Raw genomic sequence first — 22,291 nt, forward strand, 5'->3', positions numbered from 1 at the left:
TGAATCATCCATCCATCCATTTTCCAAACCGCTGGTGCAATGTGGCTACAGCGTAATGTTATACAGCTATACATTTCTTTTTACTTGATTATTAAATTGTTTAAAGTTTCTATGACAGAGTTCAAGATCTTTTCTTTTCATCTTACTACTGGAGCTGTCAGTTTGCTAAATTTCAAATAATTATTAAACAAGAAGCACAATCTATGCAAAAGCGGCAGCCCTTCGTCGCACTCAGTGTCCAAATAATCTCACTTGTTATCATTCACTCCCTCAATTGAACTATATTAGTGGACTAAGGGAAATACTGAATGAGGGAGTAGGGGGTGATTTTCAGACACAGCTCCTGATCAAACTCACCTACCTGCAATTTTCGAGTTTCTCTAAGGCCTTGATCAGCTTACTCGTGTGTCTTTGATTAGGGTTGGTGTTAAAATGTGAAAGACAGTGGATTTGAGGAACCCAGCTCTTTAATCTCAAATAATCTCTTCACTTTAAAAGCCCCTTTATTATTCCCTATACTCTCAGATACTGCTCTTTCTTTCAATTACACTCTGCAATCGCAAATACTTCCCCTCCTTTTAATTAATACTCCCAGATTTTTTCCATGCTGTTTATATTTTTAAGTACCATCCAGATTCACTTTACATTTTCAAATACTCTCCAGGTAAACACTCTCCAAACAAACTCTTAATTGCTCATAATTTTTAAGTAAGTAAAATTTTTGTAATATGAATGTGGGTTGTGTTTCTATAGGCACTTTCAAGGGACCAAGGAAAGCCTATAAATATTTCTGTAACAGTGAGTGAGCACTGGCACGATGACTCCAGCAGAGGGCAAGCCTGTGTCTTTCTCTCACCAGGCCAGGTACAACACAGCATTCAACTTCTGCAGTTTCACTAAACTTTCATTTTACAAACACTAGGTCTCATTCACTAACCATGCATACCCACCACAGATTTGTGAGTCAAAATCTTTTACTGTAGGGATGCACCAAAATGAATATTCGGTAACACTTTAGAATACGGTTCCTTCGTTAATGAATAACTACACAAGAACTAATGAGTAACACAATATTAACAATCTAGTAACTATTATTAACTAACAAGAAACTCTGATTAACGAACTAGTAAGCAATAGCGCACAGACGAAAGTGGTAGTTCACTATTAAGTAATCAATAATTACTATTTTTTTAATACTTCCCAGAGAACGACTGAAAAAGTTTATTAATAATCTAGTAACTACTATTAACTAAAAGAAACTCTTATTAACGAATTAGTAAGTAATAGCTCACAGATGAAAGTGTTACTAGATACTTCTGTGGGAATTACTAATTATTTGGATCTTTATTATAAAGTGAAGATCATTGGAACTAACTAGTAATTACTCAAGTGTTACTACATGATCTAGTCATGATTTGTGCAAATGTTTGAGATTTTTGGTGAACTTTAGTAACTTTTAGAAAATGTCTTTAGTAACACTTGAGTAATTACTAGTTAGTTCCAATGATCTTCACTTTATAATACGAATCCAAATAATTAGTAATTCCCGCAGAAGTATCTAGTAACACTTTCATCTGTGAGCTATTACTTACTAATTCGTTAATAAGAGCTTCTTTTAGTTAATGGTAGTTACTAGATTGTTAATAAACGTTTTCAGTCGTTCTCTGGGAGGTATTAAAAAAATAGTAGTTATTGATTACTTAATAGTGAACTACCACTTTCGTCTGTGCGCTATTACCTACTAGTTCGTTAATCAGAGTTTCTTTTTAGTTAATAATAGTTACTAGATTGTTAATATTGTGTTACTCATTAGTTCTTGTGTAGTTATTCATTAACGAAGGAACCGTATGCTGGATGCACTTGGTCAAAAACCGAAAACGTAACCAAAATAATTTTTAATTATAATAATTATTTAATTCATTTATTTCATTAATGTATTTTATTTTACTATTGATATCTTATTTTATAATTTTATTAATATTAGGCTTTTTAATTAAAGGTGCTCTAAGCCAGTTTTTCCCAACCCTGTTCCTGGCGGCACACCAACACTGCGTGTATTCTTTGTCTCCCTTATGAAACACACCTCATTCAACTCATCAGCTCATAATCACATGGGTTAATGAGCTGATGAGTTGAATCAGGTGTGTTTGATTAGGGAGACAAAGAATACACGCAGTGTTGGTGTGCCACCAGGAACAGGGTTGGGCAACACTGCTCTAAGCGATGTCATGTTTTTTAGGCCCAAACATTTTTTGTCACATACAGCAAACATCTCCTCACTATCTGCTAGCTGCCTGTCCCCTAAAGACACTGTAAAAAAAAATCGGTCTATGCAGACAACCCAGGCTCCACAAATGGCAACAAAAACAAACTGCGGGTCTGCGGCAACCCGCTCCACGAAACATAACTAACTGTTCCAGCCAATAACTGACAAGAAGGCCCTGGGGGTGGGGTTTGGGGGTTCAGAGCAGATGAGGAGGAGGGAGGGTCTATCTAGCCTCCATTTTGTTTGAAAATACTTTAAACGTCAACAAGAAGTCACGTCATCCGACATCGCTTAGAGCACCTTTAAATTCAGTAATTGTATTTAATCTGATGAGACACAGGGGAAAGTACAAGGGAAGTGGCTGAGTGTGGGGTGTTTAGGGAAGGGGACTCGGGAACAGGGGTGTGTGGTATGGGGACAATGTCCTTGATGTTTTGCGAGGCAATGGGGTTGGGCTTCTTCTTTTGAAAAGAGGTGGTCAGGTTACCTCTGTATGGGGCTATCCTGAAAGTTCCTCCCCTTGCTCCTAACATCATAGTTTTTCTTCTGTCTCATACCAGCCTTATCGAATTTATCCATCAAATCATGCAGGTGCCTTGCATACTCTGGTCCAGTTGGTGTGTCCCAGTTTCGCTGATGGTCAGTGGTAAGGATGGCTAGCTGCTGGACCAATGTCCTTCAATCTTTCAACAAGGCCATTGTTGCATAGGCATCGCATCTGTGGCACATCCATGTCCCTTCTGTGCTGGCTCCAGTAGAATCCTTGGCGAAGGTGGCGAAGGTGGATTCCTTACTTTCATATACAAGCCATTAACACTGCTTCCATCAAAACGGGCACTACTTCTGTCCTCCATGTTTGCTGTCTCCTTCCATGCTCTCTGCATGGAGGTTTCCATCACACACCCGTAGTATGGTGTGACAGCTCTATGAACTAATGTAAGGTTATATGACTGGAGTTTTTCCAGTCATTAGGCCCCCTGAACCTCAGGCTCCTTTAAGAACATAAACTATTGGAGTGCAACATGGTCTGTTTTATTGTGAATGTTGTGCCACACAGGTAGTATTTGAAGTGCCTCACTGCCATTTCTACCGCAAGGAGCTCACGTCTGGTGACACAATAGCACCTTTCACTCTTATTAAAGACTAAATTACGCCACCACCTTCTCTCCGCCTGGCCTTTCCTGCGATAACACCGCCACCACTCCAACGTTGCTTGCACCCATGTTTAAAACGGAAGGCAGTTTGGTTTCAGGTGGAACAAGGACTGTAGCTGCACTCAATGCCTGACGAAGAATATGGAATGTCTTTGGCACTCTTCAGTCCAGACAAAGACATTGTCTTTCTGTTAGAGGTGAAAAAGTGGCACCCTGTAAGGGGGTTCCTATGCACGAGAACCCCCTTACAAACCTCTTAGAGTAGTAGGCTAGTCCCAGATTTGTCTCAATTGTCTCAGGTCTCGTCTCATTCTCTAATGGTGTGAATTTTGTCCTCCAGGGTGCCTGTGCCCTCCCTCTCCAACCTGTTTCCCTCCTCATGAAGTGGCACTTATCTGGATGCCGTTTCCTGCCATTCTTCCTAGCACCTCACTAAGGGATGCGAGTGCTTCATCAAATGACTCAGCATGGACTAAGAGATCATCCAAATATAAGATATTCACTGTGTGAGACTCTTTCTAACACTTTGTCCATGAGCCATTCAAATTTTGATGGAGCGTTGCAGAGCCCGAATGGAAGGACTTTGAACTGATAGAGGCCCCTATTTCTGCAGAATGTAGATTTGGTAGTATACTTTGGTAGGAGACAATGGCATATGCCAGTAGCGGGACTCTAGTCTAGGCAGGGGATACAAATCCTTTCATATAACTTTGTTAAGGTGCTTATAGTCTATACAGAACCACCACATGGAACTATTGTTCCACTGCATCATGTCAACTACTGAAGATCACAGGCTTTTTTGAGGGTTTCTCTGCAGTCAACTGATCCTGCAAACTGAAGGTCGATGGTTTGTGCGGGGCTCTAAGGTGGAGAGAGCCGAGTGCAGAATTATCCATCCACGTGGGTGACCCAGGGCACAATTCAGTAATTTCCGTAGCTTTCACTATTGGACTTATTTCATCCACTTAATTTTCATCTCCCAATACCTCCCTTTCAATAGTCAGTTCCAGCGCTTCCTTAGTGTGGTCGGGTGAGCCAACTGTTTTTGCACACAGAGCTCTCTTTGGCTGAGCACCTGGATAAGTCTGTCTCTAGCGAGCTCATTCTGGACTATTGGCGGCATTTCAGCATAGGGGCGTTTACATAAACATTCAATGTCGTTAGCTAAAATGCAGAGGGACTCACCTTGTCGTCTGCATCTGTTATGAAATTCTGTCCTTAAAAGGACAGGCTTAGCCTGGATGCCAGCCCGAACTCCGCCCACAACATTTTTTGCTCGGGAAGTTCGGTCTAGACTCGATCCATTGAGGAGTAATTATGATCAGTCAAAAAATGTTCGGGCCAATCAAATTGCCATTTAAATTGATGGACAGATGATCTGCAAGGACGTAATCATCACGTTATCAAAGAGCGCTAACTGGTTTCCCTCAAAGATGACCAAGATGACTGCAGCTGGAGAATTGAGATGTATAGATTCCGCTGTCGCGTCTGTTGTGAAATAAATCGACAGCGCATTAATTTTAATAGACAAACAGAAAACTGCAATCAAAATGGTAAATGGACTGCATTTATATAGCGCCTTCATAGACCTAATGGCCACCAAAGCGCTTTACATTTTGCCTCACATTCACCCATTCACACACTCATTCATACACCGACAGCGGTGTCAGCCATGCAAGGCGCCAGCCAGCTCGTCGGGAGCAGCTGGGGTTAGGTGTCTTGCTCATGGACACCTCGACACTTGGTCAGGTGGAACCGAGGATTGAACCACCAACCTTTCGGTTCGTAGACAACCCACATGAACCACTGAGCCACTGCCGCCCCAAGGCAATCAAGGCATTTGTCGATCGGAAAGATATTTTTGCCGTCCTTCCTACATGATTCGGCAAAAGTGGCTGGCTCCGATTGTCGCTAAGAAGATGGGGAATAATGAAAAGCCTGTGGTCGTTGTGGTTTCTCCTTTGGTCGCACTCATGGAGGACCAAGTGAAAGAAGCAACACTCGTTATTTTACGTCTAAAATAAGTAAGTTCTGTAGTTGACAACTATACGCATAGTAGTTGACCTACTGCGTTGCTCTGATTGGTTGTAGGTCTACTGACTATCCAACTGAGTGCAGAGGTTTTTTTTTCCCTGATTCGGTTAAGACACGCCTCATAATCAAAGCCCTATGGAGCGGTATCAGACTCACATTCTGACAAGAATATGAGTATGACGAAGTCAGGCTATAGGGCAGGCTGGCTATATTGACCAAACTGTCTATGAAGAGTCCCAACCATTACATTAAAATAATCAGAGTCTCTGGTGTGTGCATTCACTGCGGGCCTGGGCACCGGCATGTTTGTTAACATCCTGTGTCTTCACGTACGTGTGCCTTGCAGAGCTGCACATGCGTTGTTATGTCGGACATTTTGGGAGCAAAGGGAGGCGCGAGGCCAGCTTCATCATCTTGTAGTATGATAGTCTCTGTCATTCCACATGCCCAGTGTGGATCTGCCACCGAGCCATGTGTCCACATACACTGGCGTTTTCCCTTTACAATCACCTCCACCATCTCTTCTTTCACTTTCACCCACTCCCAGTAGTCCATCTCGGCGGCGAATGCTCAGATCTTGCTTTGGAGCCCGTCACTTTTGACACCAAATGTAGCGTTTTGCTATCAGGAGAAACCAGGTGGTTCTTTCTCGTTCCTAAAGAACTAAGTTCACTTTGCAGAACATCATCACATTAACTAGTGCCCTTCAGCATTTGTTTTGCAATTACAATATATACAGTAAAAGAGTAAGAAAAGGAACATGCAGGAATGCTTGAGCTGTGAGTTTCTGCTTAAATATGTACATTTGCATATACAGCTGGCAAATCAGAAGTCTGTAATCTGGGTTTGTACTAAAGGTGTTTATTCAGTTTGAACTTGTTTTAAGGATGCTACACTTGGCATTTTGCTGTGTGTGCTCTCAGCACGTCTTTAAGGGTGCTTTGTTTGCTGAGAGCAACGAAAGAAAAGAGTGTGTGGAATGCCCTTATGTGGACATGGTGTGGGTACTTTTTATGTAAATTACCTCAGGCATGCAGTCGCTCATTAGAATGTTCCGAATTCATAAACACTATAATGAGCTAAGAACAAATTCTTGTGCGTACACATGTTGTAAATTAGGCGTAAAGTGTTTGTGAGAACTTCAAATTTGCATTCTTGTTTCTTTGCCTTTTTTTTTTTTTTTGCTAAACAGCAATGTGATCATTGGAATTATGTCATCATAACAATATAAACCCCTTCAGGGTCATACAAGTTCTCCAGTTGACTGTACAGTTGACTTACAGAGATGTTCAAAAGTTTAAAATGATTTTTTAATGATTTTTTAAAGAAGCTTCTTTTGCTCACAAAGGTAGTGTATATCAAAAATGAACTGCAGAAAGTATGTCTCTGTTTTAAAGTTTGCTGGCGCTCATGATGAATTGTGTTAGATGCAGTCGGTGCTTCCCCTGGTGGAGATGGAGGGATGTGTTGCTGTAGCTCAGGAGGGGAAGGCTTACTCCCAAAACACTGAGCTGAAATGGAAGGACAAGAGGATAACACAAAGCATGAAATATCAGGTCTGGAACATTTAAGGGATTGAAAACGTTTTTGTTGTACAGCCTTTGTTTATCTTCTTTCTATTTGTTGTCTGTTGTTTAGGCAGGAGTAAAGGGAATGCACACGCTCCTCGTGGAGCTGAGGGCCCGGAACATATCTCCGTCTCCCTGTCCGTCTCACTCTCTTCTGACCCAGATACACACCAACCTGAGGGACCGTCTTGAACACCATGTTCAGTTCGGCCTCTGTCCTCCACAGCCTGTGAGATCACAATCTCTCTCAATTAAATTACACTAGATAGAGTATGCATATAGCAGCTTAACATATAGTTCACCAAATCTGAAAATTTAAGATGCATTCTCATGTTATTATGTTCTTTATAAATGCCACATGACATTTATAAAGTGGCTAAAAATAAAACACGACTGTGGTTTGGTGGAAAGATTATTTGAACAAGACATTTTAGAAATCCCGACGGCTATATCCAGGACAAGAGAGTATGGTCACTCAATATATATATATACAGTTAGGGTGATATTATATACAGTGGTATGAATAAGTTTTGGCACCGATGCTAAAGTTGCCTAAAAAGAGGAATAAAAAATCATCTTTTGGATATTGATCTTAATGCCTTAATTAGAAAAATGAGGAAAAGTCCAACCTTTAAGGACACCAATTTTCTTTGTGAATGAATAATGTATCATAAATAAATAAATGTGTTTCCTTAAAATACAGGGTGCATAAGTCAGGGCACCCCAATGTTAAATTCCCATAGAGTCAGGCAGATTTTTATTTTTACATTTTTGTTATTTCATGGATCCAGGATGATATGCATCCTGATAAAGTTCCCTTGGCCTTTGGAATTAAAATATCCCCACATCATCACACACCTTCCACCACACCTAGAGATTGGCATGGTTTTACTTCAGTTAGCCTAATAGCTGGTTTGATTTGCATTGAAAGATGATCTTATGGAAAGTACCCCATGCCAATCTCTAGGTGTGGTGAATGGTGTGTGATGATGTGGGGATATTTTAATTTCAAAGGCCAAGGGAACTTTATCAGGATGCATATTATCCTGGATCCATGCACCTTTAATGGACTGGAAAACAGAAACAGCCATTCACTGTCATTATAAAGCTTGGAAGAGCAAGGGCATTTTTTAATATATATCCGATTGTATTCATCTGAAATTTGACCAAAATTGACCTTTTTTTCACAGTCTTTAATTTGGTCTGGATCTCACAGAGTGAACTCAGGCAAGGAGATTTTGCACACTCACACCCGTGTATCTGTGTCTGGACACACTCAGCACAACACCTTCACACTGTCGCTCAGAAACATCAGCAGCAGTCAGCGCTCCAACTACTCTATGCTCACAGAGGTACTCGCACCGTTTCAGTATGACATATTTCAGTATGTACAACCAAATCATTTAGAGAGAAAACATAAAGTGTAACTTTTTCAAATGTGGTTGTAGTTATTTTTAGTGTGTCGAAAAGTAATAGCTTGCTATAAAACAGTAAAAGCCAATGGAACTTCCTCACCATGATGTTTGGTGAACAAATGAAAACAAATGAACAAAATTACTGTGTGTGATTTACAGTGGCAGGTAGGAAACTGGAGTGCGGAGCTGGCCTGCAGTTCCCTGTCTTCAGGCAGGAATGTGGGGATCCAGGTTCATGCTAAACTAGACCGCAGTGAGATGCTCTGGCTGCAGGGGGCGCTGGGAAAACGCTGCTTGCGAGCTGCTGCAGGATACACCACTGGTGATGATGCTATTTATATCAAGCCTACTGTATCATATTTGATACACAAAATGTTAAGGTCTCTAAATTAACAACACGATTGTCAGGTTTTGTCAGGTTTAATAACAAACAATTTTTAATCACGTTATTTTTCTAAATCAGTTTTGTTTGCGTTTCTGCTTGCCATCAGAAACATCTGATGATATCCGAGTGGCGTTCTGTTTGGAGGGGCATCGCTGGTTCACCCTGGAGGCTCAGAGAGGTGGTCATGGCATTGAGAATGAAACCCTTGCCCTTATTTCTGTGGGAGCAGCCAATCAGAGTCTGCTATTTCGAGCTAAGGGATGCAGGGAGTGCCTGTGGGCCTCAGAGGTAAGGATGGGAAGGATGTTACTCACATAATATAAATCTGCCAGACACCTTGTAAAACATTGTTTTTCTTGTCTGTTTTTGTTTTTTATAACATATCTCTACAGGCACGGCTCCAGCAGCTGGGGTACCGGATAAGGAGTAAACTTTTGGACAGACTTCAGAGACTTCAGCATCTTCTGTTAACATTCAGAAGACAGGTTTGTAATATCTCACTGGCTGTCCTGCTACAAAAATGAACTAGGTTAAAGTGTTAATCACCCCCCCCCCCCCCCCCCCCCAAAAAAAAAAAAAAAATTAAACATCAGTTACTGACTCTCTTGTCCACCAAACCATTATGGCTTTCTGCATGGTTACAATTTATTTCGATTTCGTCCACTTAAGATTACACACTTTAAGTAAATTGTCCACTAGATCTCATTAGAGTATTAGTAGACTGTTAGGTTGGGGTTAGTTAGGGTGACCAACTGTCCTGTTTTCATATAACAATATAACAATTTTCTATCCATACAGAGGAGGCATAACCTACTTTAAATGTATTGAAATTAATAAAGTATCTTTGAGTAAACTTCAAGTATCATTTGCCCATGTGTTTGCTGGTTTTTGTGTCCTGGTTTTTGGTAATCAAAATATGGTCACCCTAGGTTAGTAGAATAAGTTGACATGCAGTTACTTTTAGTCTGACTTTTAGTCATAATAAAATGTTAGCATATATTAAGCAGACAGTCTATTTTTTCAGAAACTTTTTTTTAGTTCACTTTTGAAAAAAAAAACTTTTGCTGATAATTTACTCACCCCTATGTCATCCAAGATGTCATCAAGAGGTTTTTGATGAAAACATTCCAGCATTTTTCTCCATATAATGGACTTCAGTGGGAACTCCTTTAATGAATGGGGTCCAGTGTTGTTTTGGACACTATTGACTTTCAATATATGGACAGTAGAGCCGTTCTTCAAAATATGTTAATTCCACAGAAAACAGAAAGTCATTAAGGGTTAGGATGTTTTCCCTTTTTGCTGAAAACATCCCTTTAAGTGATTAAACAAAGTAATCTAGAAATGAACAAGTTGTAATGAGAATTTTATAATCAAATACTGTTCATGTTTGTGATCAGGTTGTGATCAACGTTTGTGATCAGGTTTTTTCTTAATAATTTTATTCAGCAGGGACACATTAAATGGACCAAAAGTTACATTAAAATCTTTTATTTCAAATAAATGCTGTTCTTTTGAACTTCCTATTCATCGTAATAGAAAAGTTTCCACATCAATTCGAAGCAGCACAGTTGTTTTCAACATTAGTAATAATAAAAAATCAGCATATTATAATGATTTCTGAAGGATCATGTGACAGTAATGATGCTGAAAATTCAGCTTTGCATCACTGGGATAAATTACATATGAATATATGTACTACATTAAAATACAGTTATTTAATAGTTATTTTAAATTTGAATAATATTTCACTGTTTTTGAGATAAGAGACTTCCTTCAAAAAAAAAAAAAAAAAAATATGTTACCAACCCCAATATTTGAATCGGTAGAGTGTATATACAGTTGGGAAGTTTTAAATCCACAAATCCGTAAATCCATATAACCCGAAAAATTAGAGGCTTCAGAGATATTTTCATCTATAAAAAATTCGCAGTATCAAATATCATGTCGATCACGTGTCATTATTCATCATCTAGGCAGGCGACAGCATGTTCCTGCTGGAGTTGAGTGACGGCCCACTGTCTCTGTCCCAGCGAGCCGAGACCCTGTTTCTGCAGAGAGCAGGAGCGCCGTGGAAAGCATGGACGACCGGCCCGCTCCGACACTCGCTCACACACAGCCTACCGCACGTGCTCCAAATCCTGCATCTCATGTCTCAACAAGTCCAACAAGAGCTCAGGAGTGAGTTTGCCATATCAAGTTCTGCATCTCCCTGTTCATTCTGATTTCTTCTACAGTTGCAAGGCACTGTTCCCTTTGAGCTACGCTGGGTGATTGACAGGAAACACTTAACTTTATTTTTCTAAAACACCAAGCACATGTTTAAATGATTTTCTGTGGCAATTGAGGTCACATTATCTGTAATTGATCTTGACAGCCTTCTAGTCACATCATTGCGTAAGCATCTGTAAACCCGTCGCAATTATGCACCAGCACAACTGTGGCTTCATGTCATCGCCTTTCATTTGAAAATGCCTGTCAGTGTGTATTAGCGTTATTGGAGGTTTAATTTCTCGCAGGGCCCCTGGCCACTCTAGCTGGAGCGTACCACGACGTGACAGGGGTGCGTTTGGACACCGCGTGGCAGCGAGGAGTGCAGCTGTGGACCGGAGAGCTGACTGAGCTTTTGCCTGCGATGCTGCACGATCCTCACTTGAGGGCGCCGTCTCTGACTGCTTTGCACGTTGCCATCTTCGCAGCGGACATGGCAAGAAATATGCATTTATCTGTTATCCTGAAGTTTTAGGCTGTTGATCGAACGGGATAGACGTAATAGAGGATGTGTGTTATGTCATGTTCTTCAGGTGAGCCAACAGGCCTTTCAGTGGATGGAGTCCCGATTGGCTGCCATGCTCGGGGGTGTCAGAAGACAGCTTGCACTAATGTTCAAGTTCTCCAAAAGGTATGCTGCAAATCTGCCAGAACCATGGCCCATCGCCGTTTGTTCTAACAGGTGTTACTCTCTGAAACTTGGCAGGAGTTGCAATATTTCCTGGAGTCTACACTTGTCTGTGTATAAAATTAGCCTAGTAAAGAGGCCGTTTTATGTCTTTTTATAAATTCCAGATTTTCTTCCAGGTCTACTAGAATAGGTTGTCATGCTTGAATCCTATTTATCACATTATCGCAGCTCCTCTCTGTCAGTAACGCTCTGTTCCAGTTTCTATGAAGCCACTCCTTTCGAAAAGCGCATTGTTCTCTGATTGGTCGGTTTAACCAGTGTGTTGTGATTGGTCAACTACTTCGAGTTTCAGAAATGTCACACTTTTTTTTTTTTTTGTGTGTTACATAGTGAAATTGGACAAGCTCAGCACCTATTCATTTTCTGCGCATTGTTTTTTTTATTATTATTGGAATGTGTGCAAAGGATTGTGGGTGATTGAAGGGCTCAAAGGATACACTGGATGCATCCTTCAAAACAGAGTGAATGAAGGACAGGAAATGAAGGCTGCATTCAAAGGATCCTTTAAATTGAGATGCCCTTGGATAGAGCTTGAAACTATTTTACAGCTTGGCATAACTACAAAAATGAGTTATAATAATAATTTATAATTTTATTAAGCTTTAAATAACAAAGAAACATACTTTGGGTCAATGACGTGATTATTATTATTTATTTTTTTTGTTTAACAAAACATTAAAAGTGCAATTTATAAATGCGATGACTGCTTGAGCATGTCTTTATTTTCTGAATTAAAGTCTATTTTAACATTTTTAGCGGGCATGATGTAACATTGCCCGAGAAATGTAATGTAGTTGAAATTTATATAAAATGCAATTGGCTGAACTGAAGAGTGTTTTTTCCCCCTTTTAAGTAAATCTTTATGTTTATAATTATATTATATTTTGAATATGGTAAAGTTGTAGTAACAAGCTTTTATGGGCAATTAAAAATATACTTTAATGTCATTGCTATTGAAACTTGAATGTAATATATATATATATATATATATATATATATATATATATATATATATATATATTGCAATTTATTTAAAATATTATCTTTAAATATAATATTGAATAACACATTAAAATTATAATAAACGCATCAAAAAGGTGTACTTTAAAGCATACCAAAAGATTATTAAATCAATTATTTTAAATGTACAAAGTGCACTTTATCATGAAAGTGTACACTTAAGTGGCCTTTTATTTCATTAACATTATATAATCTGCAATTACAGTTTTATAAATACATTTTGAAGCACACTACAGTGTATATTGATTGCATATAATATAATTACAATAAATACAATAACAATATAATTTCATCACGCAATAACGGGAAATCCAATCCAAAAGAACTCACTTTTCATATTTCAAGTTTGCTAAAGACCACCTGGATGCTGCGAGCACTACTGGAGCAATGGTCTGGGGGCAAGTGAGACTGTTTGCTAATTATACACAGCAGGACATTTTGTTAAAATCAGAACATACCAACAACAAATCCTCATCCCCAACTGTGAGGCACATGTCTGCAGAGGGATATGGAGATTCGCTGATGCCTCAGGGTCTGGACTGCATTAATCATCGAGGGACTAATGAATTTTAAGTTGTACAGTGGATTGTCAAGAAATGATCTAAAACTCATGCAGAATGACCACAATCCAAAACACAGAAGTAAATCAACAACATAATTCTCAAATTGCGTAAATTAAAATGGCCAAGTGGTCAATGCTCTGACCTCAATTTGATTTAAATGCTGTGGTGACATCTGGAAGCATACCAACGATACACATCAGCCAAAAGAATTGGTAACACCTTATTTTGATGGTGCCTTTTGAACATTCTGTTTACTGTAAGTAACTCATTAGAGTATTAATAGACTCTCTGCTTAATATCACATAACTCTTTATTGTGATGATCACCCAACACATTCTACTGACTATAGGTAACTTTGCAACTACACGTCAACTTATTCTAACCCTAACCTAACAGTCTACTTTACTAACATAAAGTGTTAAAGGACTATCAAAATAAAATTAAACCAAACTAATTTGTAAATATGAATAGGCCAGATATCATCCCTTCATCACAAAAAAAGTTGCCATGGTGCCATTATCACTATAAGTAGTAGTCTTAGCTTAAAGGGGTAGTTCACCATAAATGACAATTCTATCATCATTTCTATCCGTATTTCCGGTAACACTTTACAATACGGCTGCACTAATATGCATTAATTCATACTTGACTAATGCACAGATAATAAGAGTTAATATATAACTAACTTATGAAGAATTAACCATTAATGATTACTGCATCAGCAACTAATAAAGAGTCTATATGATTAATAAATTAAGTAATACATGCTATTAATTAAATGTGTCATTGTGTATTAATTCCTTAATAACATATTTTATTAACTAATAGTGTAAATTAATGTGTTAATTACCACAATTAGTCAAAGCTATGAACTTCAACTTCCAGTTGTCTACTTTAATTAATCATTAGCTAATGATTTCCAAAGGTATCATTATGTTATGACTTTACTTGATGGGGCACATCATTATTAACTAGTCATTTAGTAATTGCAGTGATTTGCACATGAATTTGTACTAACAATGAAGTAATTAATCATGTATTAATGCATATTAATGTACCTGTCATATTATCTGGAAGTTGAAACACAAGGCTTTGGCTCATTCTGGTAATTAACATATTAATTAACACTATTAGTTAAAAAATGAGTTATTATGGAATTAATCCACGTTTACATATTTAATTAATAACAATTCATGTATGAACTAATAAATTGACCCTACAGACTCTTAATTAGTTCATAATGTGGTAATCATTAATGAATAGCTTAGATAATCATTAGTTACACATTAATTCAGTATTATCTGTGCATTAGTTAAGCATGAATTAATGCTTATTAGTGCACCCGTATTGTAAAGTGTTACCATATTTTCTAACCTGTTTGACTTTCATTTTTCTGTGTAACATATATTTAGACAAATCTTTTTTTCCCCCCTCCATATTATGGAAATCAATGTTGGAAGTCACTCTGGTTACCAACATTCCCTTTTTTTTTTTTTTTTTTTTTTTTTGGCTCACCCCAACACCATAATCTGATTAATATCATTAACCCAGTTATTCACATAAATCATGCTGGTATGAGGCTCCCAGCACACATACACCACAATAGTAACAATTAAAAGTTTTGTATTCCATAATACATTTTTAAAATACAATTTCAAAACAATCACTAATTTTCAATATGTAAATATGTATTTATAAATTTGGGGCAATTTAGTTTGTGATAAAACTTTGTTTTTTGTACGTTTATTATTGATATGATGCCAATTAATCCAATGTGTAAGCCAAAAACAAACCACTCTTTAAGCTCACCTACAAGTAAACCAAACTCACAGACATTAATATCAGGTCGTGATAAAGTGAACAAAAACAGTCTTTAATAAATCCAACAAGGTAACACTTGGGAAATAACCAGGAGAAATACACGCAACCACTTTAACTAAATACTTCACGGAATAATGAACAGAGGAAACTCAGAGTTTAAATACACAGGGATAACAAGGTGACTAAATGATCAACGGGTGAATGTAATCCAATTAGAAACCACAGAAACTAACTACCAAACAGAACTAAGGCAAAGCAGAACGGGCAACAGAAGGAAAATGAAAACAAAACAGAACAAGACCATTACAGTAGCTTCTCCTTCCAGAAGGTGCATCTTCGCGGTGTAACAAGTCCAACTGAGGAGGGAGGAAGGGGGCTTATGAGGAGGACGAGGAGCTGGTGAATGGCAGTAAACAACAGGAGATTAAGGTGGGAGAAACCAGGTTGGGGATCAATTGGAGGGAGGAGACAAGAGCAAGAGAAGCCAGGTGGGGACCCAGACCACAGCCAGGACAAAGGCCCACTGTGGAGTCGAGGGAGGGAGAAGCCATAATGCAGACTTGGCAGTGATCCAGGTGGATGACAAACTGAGATTGATGCTGATGGAGTTGGAGACCCAGGCAGAGCCGAAGAGTCAATCAATCCAAGTGACACAATGGATCTTTAGACTGAGGCGCAGCTGGTAGGACTGAGGACCAAGGTGGAGCCGGAGGTAAGGCGGAGCCCGATGGAGCCGAAGGGGTGGAGGGATGAAGCGTAGGTGAAGGCTTGGAAGTCCATGGCACAGGCAGAGCGACATATAACCAAGGCAAAGCCGGAGGGATTAAGGAGCCAATTGGAGACATATGTAAGGAGAATGGTCCCAGTTGAGCCAAGGGAAGGAGGAGCCGAGGTGTAGACGATTAGTCGCCATTCTGAGATGCAGAGCCAGGGGATCCTCTTGACAAGGCGGAGCTGGAGACCGGAAGACCCAAGGCAGATCCAAGCAGCAGAGTGCACGGGGATGAGGAACTGGCTGTTATAAGCAGAGGAGGATTCTGGGCAGGATCTATGGAGACACAGGAGACTTGGAGCTGGGCGGGACCAGTGGCAACAGGAGATTAAAGGGAATTTCCTCTTCCACTTCCTCATTGTATATTGCAGAGGCCAGCTGTAGCTCACCCTTAGGGATGGGAGTGTGGGCATGTCCTCGAATTCCACAAGCACACTCACTGACAAAGGACGATGTTGCCAGCTCACACACCTAGTCAGACTCCCTGTGGGGCTCGGGCTCCGGGACTATGATCGGCTCAGGTGTTGACTCTGGTGCTGGCATCGCGGCAGACTCAGGCTCTGTGTCTGCGGTGAGCTCTGGCTTACTCTCAGTGTAGGGTGTGGGATTGGGCTGGCTGGGGTCTGGGGCTGGTGATGTCTTCTTCAGCAGAGCAGACAGTTAATGGGGATCCATTGATCACCAGAACCCACTCCACAATAGCAGCAAATGTCCATCGAGGACCATCAAGGTTCGAAATCTCTGGATAATATGCTGCCCTACAAAGCAAAAAGGCAGTAACTACGCAGAGTGCCGAACTGAGAAAAATGACTTTTGCTAGGGCTTTTTTCAGTTATTGTACAAACGACTACCATTTTTCTCTAAAACGAGACGCATTTAAGATAAGATATTTTGTCACATAATAAAGGATGCCTTGAATGTCATGAAAATTGTAATAATTAATGCTTTACCAAAACTGCAGTTACTGCCTTTTTGCTTTGTAGGGCAGTATGGTACTCCGGATACTAGCAATGCTACATGGCATGAATAGTTTAAGCAGATAAAAGATACTTTTTTGTTTCACTGTTTGCTGCGTCTGTTTATACTGATGCTGAAGTTGTTTGTCAGTTGTTTGTATTTTTGTGATTGAAAGCTAAATAAGAAGAGATCTAGCTCTGGAATGTGTTGTTTTTGAAATCATGCTGAATGTTTATTGCTGCTGTTATCATTGGCATTAGGCAATTCTCTTGGCGCTCATGCACAGTCTTCACACAAAAGAGCGCTTCAATCTATCACTTGAGGCTGTTGCAGAGACTTTCTATTTGTTTCGGCGAATTCACAAAACAAAATCCAAACAAAGTGTCTCTGCTCTTGTTATACAATCTCTGATGAACATCTTTGGTTTTAACAATAAAAGAAAAAAATTGAGGGCGAATTAGAACCCAGAAACTCTGGCACGCTTAACAAAAATTGGATTACCAGTCCATTAGGTCTCACCACTGTTTAATGCATTTTACTCTTTTAAAATAGGTGACATAACAGCAATATAATTAATTATATACATTTTGATTCGGACTTACGGTAGCAGTGATTCATACAGAAATGTACCGTGTATAATTCCAAACTTTTTCTCCTCAACTCTGTTATTCTAGTGAGGGCGAGCTGATCTTTAGGCTGCCACTACCTGTGGGCCCGTGGCTGAAGGTGAAGGAAGCAGGTGTGACTGAAGTTCTGCTGGAGGAGTTTGTCCTGAAGCCTCTACTAGCCTTGAACTCTCTGAGTCCTACAGCAGAGCTCTACCGGCTGAAGAGGAAGATAATGGACAGTCCCGTCAACTGTGAGTTATTATGAGTGTTTAGCTCTCACAGGCCTTAATGTTGAACACATGGTTACCAGCTCTAGACCACTAATTGAGTTAATCTAGACCCCTGGGATTTTCATACGTCAGATGCATTTACTATTCATGAGACTGAAATTGCTACTTAAAGAGACAGTTAACAAAAAAACCTACCACAGTGTCAAAATTCCATATAAGGAAAGTCAGTGGAGACCGATGTTGTTTAGACCCCAAAGTTCTTCAAAAATGTTTTTCTGTGATCAAGCAGAATAAATAAAGTCTGCAACACTTTATTTTGATACTCCACTTTATGAACTATAATTATAAATAACTTTGCAACTACGTCACCCACCATGAAGTCATTAGAGTATCAGCAGACTTTCTGCTTAAAATCTCAGACTTGTTTGTGATGATTACCGAACATTCTACTAACTATAACTTTAAGCAGTGTTGGGGAGTAGTTAACTACAAGTAGCGACGCTACTAACTTAACTACATTTTTCAGTAGATTGGCTGTAGCTCAGTTGCTTTTTAAACAGTGTAGCTTTTCCAGTAGCTAACTACTTTTTGCAGCAAATAGCGGTGTTGCTCGAGCAACAGCTACATTGTGTTTGTCGAGCCTGCGCGAATCAGCGTGATGCAAGGATATTCTTCTTCTTGTTAGATTACAAACTAATTTTTTGTCATTACCGCCACCTGTTGTTTAATCACGCATCTTGCGGCTAACCGTTCACACACATGATGATGGAGCAAGATGTGATGGCAGATTTGGAGGATGGAGAAACAACTAAAGTTAATTACCCATGGCCTTATTTGTCCAAGTTCAATTGGTATTTTTGAGAAAATGTTCAACATGCAATTTACGTTGGATGTATATTTTTTCTTGCAATGTTGTAGGCTATTTGTTGCAATTTTGCACTTTTGACAAACATTCTGAGATATCTGGGTGTTGTGTGTAATAAAACAATACTTTTTGAAATCATGATTTTATTGCATTGTTTTAAACACTAAATGTTTAAACAATACAATAAAATTATGATTTCAAAAAGTGTTGTTGTCCCCTTCTGTCCTCAGACACTTATTCAGTTATTAATAATTACGTTGTTCAAAAAAGTAAAAGTAGTTTCAATGTAGCTAGCTACTTTTTGATAGTAACTTGTAGTGTAGCTAACTACTTTTCCAAAAGTGTAGCTTGACTGTAGTTTAACTACTTTAACTTAGCTTGTAGCTTGTCAAACTACAGTTTCAAAGTAGCTTCCCCAAAACTGACTATAAGTAACTTTGCAACCAAACGCCAACTTATTCTACTAACCCTACTAACGTAACAGTCTACTAATATTCTAATGTGATTTAGTTGACATGTACAGTAGTTGCACATTAATGAGGATTAGTTGACAGTAGTTGCAAAGTTACATACTGTATTGTTAGTAGAATGTCAAAACTGGACTATCGAAATAAAGTCTAACTCAAAAGGCATAGGGCCCTATTTTAAGGATCTGAAACACAAGTATTAAACGCAAAACGCAAGTTATTTTGTGGGCCGATCTCGGCCCAAATCTAAAATGGGTTGGACTGAAGTAGCAACATTTACTCATAGGTGTGGTTTGGGTGTAACGTGCAATAAACCAATCAGGGGTGCATTTCCCGAAAGCATCGTTAGCCAACTATGATCGCAAGTTCCGTCATAATCAGCATAGTTCAACGAGTCGGTGTTCCCAAAACAATCGTTCCAACGAACATTCGCAAACAGAATCGCAAAGTTGCGTGGTTTGAACGACAGCTCTCAACCTGTGGTTAGAGGCATAGTTTCTATATAACAACACATTTGGATGTAATAAATCCTTATCCTGAGCAAAATAAGCAAGCTGACATTCAGTACAACCGGTGGCTTTTATTTAGAGTACATACAAATGTAATTTACGTCTTTGAGTTTTTCAAAAGGTTTAAAGTACCGTGTTTGAAGAGTGCGCATGTGCGAACGTGCTCTACTATGTAAGAACGAGCCAAATATTGAGTCTGGTAATAAACCAAAACAACTGAGAACAATTAGAAATTGTCCTCAGATGACATGTCTGTAATTTATATTAACAAATCTAGCCTTAATTGGATCTCAAACAGTTTCATTAAAAGTAGTTATTTCTCCACCACGTGCGAAACCAATGTTGTTGAATGATACTTTGCGACAATGGGTTTCGTGGAAACAGTCATGACTAGCTAGTTGATTTCTCCAACGATGCAATCGTACTATGGTAGTGAAGCAGCGAACTACATAGTTGTACGGGAAATGCATCCCAGAGCGTCTTCTCACATTTTCTCTTTTTGCCAGGCGCACACTAGGAGCGTTTCTCTTTTCAGCCCCTATAGCCAGTGTTGTAGTCGAGACCACCTCACTCGAGTCCGAGTCGAGACCGAGACCAGAGAGAGTCGAGTCCGAGTCAAGACCGAGTCCATAGAGAGTCGAGTCCGAGTCGAGTCCGAGACCAGAGACGGTCGAGTCCAAGTCGAGACTGAGACCAGTGAGGGTTGATTACCTAATTTACTTTTATTTACTTAGAGAAATCCTTTTTTTTTTTTTTTTTACTGAATTTACTTAGAGTTTAAAAAGTATGATCAGTTTAGGGTGAAAAGGCCACATAGTAGGTGGTGTTAAAAGTAATTTTATTACAATTTGTCATGCACAGTTGCGCACTAGAAAATCACCAATCACTGAGCGTGTCAATCAATTTAAAGAAATATTTTATTAATATACATTAATAATCATGAAAAATATTTTGAATTGAACACGAGTGGACTCGGGAACAAGTCCGAGTCCTAAAAAAAAATATTCGAGTACGAGTCAATTCCGAGTCCAAATGCACACGAGTCCATGACAAGACCAAGACCATTAAAATATGGTCTCGAGACCGAGTCCGAGACGAGTCCGAGTCTCGAGTACTACAACACTGCCTATAGCATCTGAATAACGCGCCACTGACTTTTTCCTGCTCTGTGGCGGAATTGTTTTCTGAAACTGCAAAATAGCACCAGGAAAAGTTTGTGCCGAAACACACCTTCTCTTTTCGCTGAACCGCCTTCCGGGAACGCAAGTTCATTCCCTAATTTACCGACGTGCATCTGTGGAGGGAAAAGTCCGCTGTGCGTCGGGTGCAAAAATATGAATTATACATGTGTCGTGTTCAAAATCAATTGCGATGGCTGCAAGATAGGGCCCATAGAGGTAATAGAGTAAATGATGACAGAAACAAATGACTTATTTCAACGCATTCTCACCCCAAGGCGTCACCTTTGACCATGCTTCAATATTTGACGTTTTAGGCGCCCTTTCGCGATCCTACGGCGTCATCTAACTGATGCTAAAGGAAACCGGTTAGAGGACGCGGTTAGGTTTAGGTCTGGGGTGGGGGTAGGGTACACGCGATCCTAGGGCTTCATCTAACTGACGCTAAAGGGCGCCTAAAGCGTCAGATATTGAAGCATGGTCAAATGCTTCCCAAGGCGTCAGTTAAGTGACGCCTTGGGGGTGAGAATGGGCTGCTTATTTATAAAGATCATCATTCTTCATTTCCTCACATCTGTCTTTGTACTTCATTTTCTCTGTCCAGATCAGGCATTTCTAGTGGCAGATGTCTATTTGGTGTCATTTGATGGACATCTGTTGAAACTCCCAGCATCCTGTGACTTCATCCTAGCAGCTGATGTCATCAAGCAAACCTTCAGCATTGCACTCAAATCTGTCAAGTTCAAACGTCGCTCGCTTGAGGTGCAAATGCAAAACACAATGATTGCAATTCACCCGAATGGAGAGGTACATCTTGCTATTTTGATGCTCAATATTAGTGTACTGACTAATTTAGTTTAATTTAATTTAAAATGATCGAATTAAACAGATTTATACAACAATTGTCGATTTTAGGTGGAAATTAATTGCCAAGTAACGCACATACCATACACTAACCACGAAGTGGTTATCAGAAAGCTGGGGAACATCATTGAGGTGTCCAATGAGAGAGGACTTCGGGTCTCATGTGATCATCATCTAGAGGTTTGCAATGCGGTCCTAGAGGGATGGCTTCACGGTAAGATAAGTAGCTTTGTTTACAAAATTATTTTCCGAACTAAACTCTAAGTTTTTTTTTTGTGCCAAAACTTAAGACAGTTCTACCATGTGCTTCAAGCTCTGATGGTATATGCAGCCCGTTCTCATCCTTCAGCGTCACATAGAACGCTATATGACAAAACGGTGCTATACTACGCACATGGCACCCTTTATCGTTAATATAACGCGCGAACCCAAGTCGTCATAAATCCTTTAGCGTAATATGAGACTACCCTACCCTACCCCACACCTAAACCTACCCATCACAGCGCGTGTTTTATTAACGATAACGGGTGCCATGTGCGTAGTATAGCGCCGTTTTGTCGTTCTATATGACGCTAAAGGATGAGAATGCGTTGATATATGCTATTCTTTGACAAATAAATAAATAAAATGAATTGACGTAACAAATATACACA

The 22,291-nt window shown here is 39.5% G+C and overlaps 1 protein-coding gene across 5 annotated transcripts in view; it reads left to right on the forward strand.

The window, feature by feature from the left end:
• The window catches only part of apoltp (apolipoprotein lipid transfer particle homolog), a 64,111-nt gene that overhangs the window by 36,336 nt on the left and 5,484 nt on the right, over positions 1–22,291 (forward strand). For all 5 annotated transcript variants that reach the window (XM_089131029.1, XM_089131027.1, XM_089131030.1 and 2 more), the window contains exons 47-59: positions 754–864; positions 6,882–7,010; positions 7,093–7,251; positions 8,213–8,374; positions 8,597–8,759; positions 8,929–9,110; positions 9,215–9,307; positions 10,799–11,003; positions 11,342–11,529; positions 11,627–11,724; positions 17,592–17,776; positions 21,379–21,581; positions 21,690–21,852. In XM_089131029.1, coding sequence (XP_088987155.1) covers positions 754–864; positions 6,882–7,010; positions 7,093–7,251; positions 8,213–8,374; positions 8,597–8,759; positions 8,929–9,110; positions 9,215–9,307; positions 10,799–11,003; positions 11,342–11,529; positions 11,627–11,724; positions 17,592–17,776; positions 21,379–21,581; positions 21,690–21,852 — 2,041 coding nt within the window. The remainder of the gene's footprint in view (positions 1–753; positions 865–6,881; positions 7,011–7,092; positions 7,252–8,212; positions 8,375–8,596; positions 8,760–8,928; positions 9,111–9,214; positions 9,308–10,798; positions 11,004–11,341; positions 11,530–11,626; positions 11,725–17,591; positions 17,777–21,378; positions 21,582–21,689; positions 21,853–22,291) is intronic.

Source organism: Pimephales promelas, chromosome 5, assembly GCF_988280905.1.
Source record: "Pimephales promelas chromosome 5, fPimPro1.hap1.1, whole genome shotgun sequence".
In the NCBI taxonomy this organism is placed as follows: domain Eukaryota; kingdom Metazoa; phylum Chordata; class Actinopteri; order Cypriniformes; family Leuciscidae; genus Pimephales; species Pimephales promelas.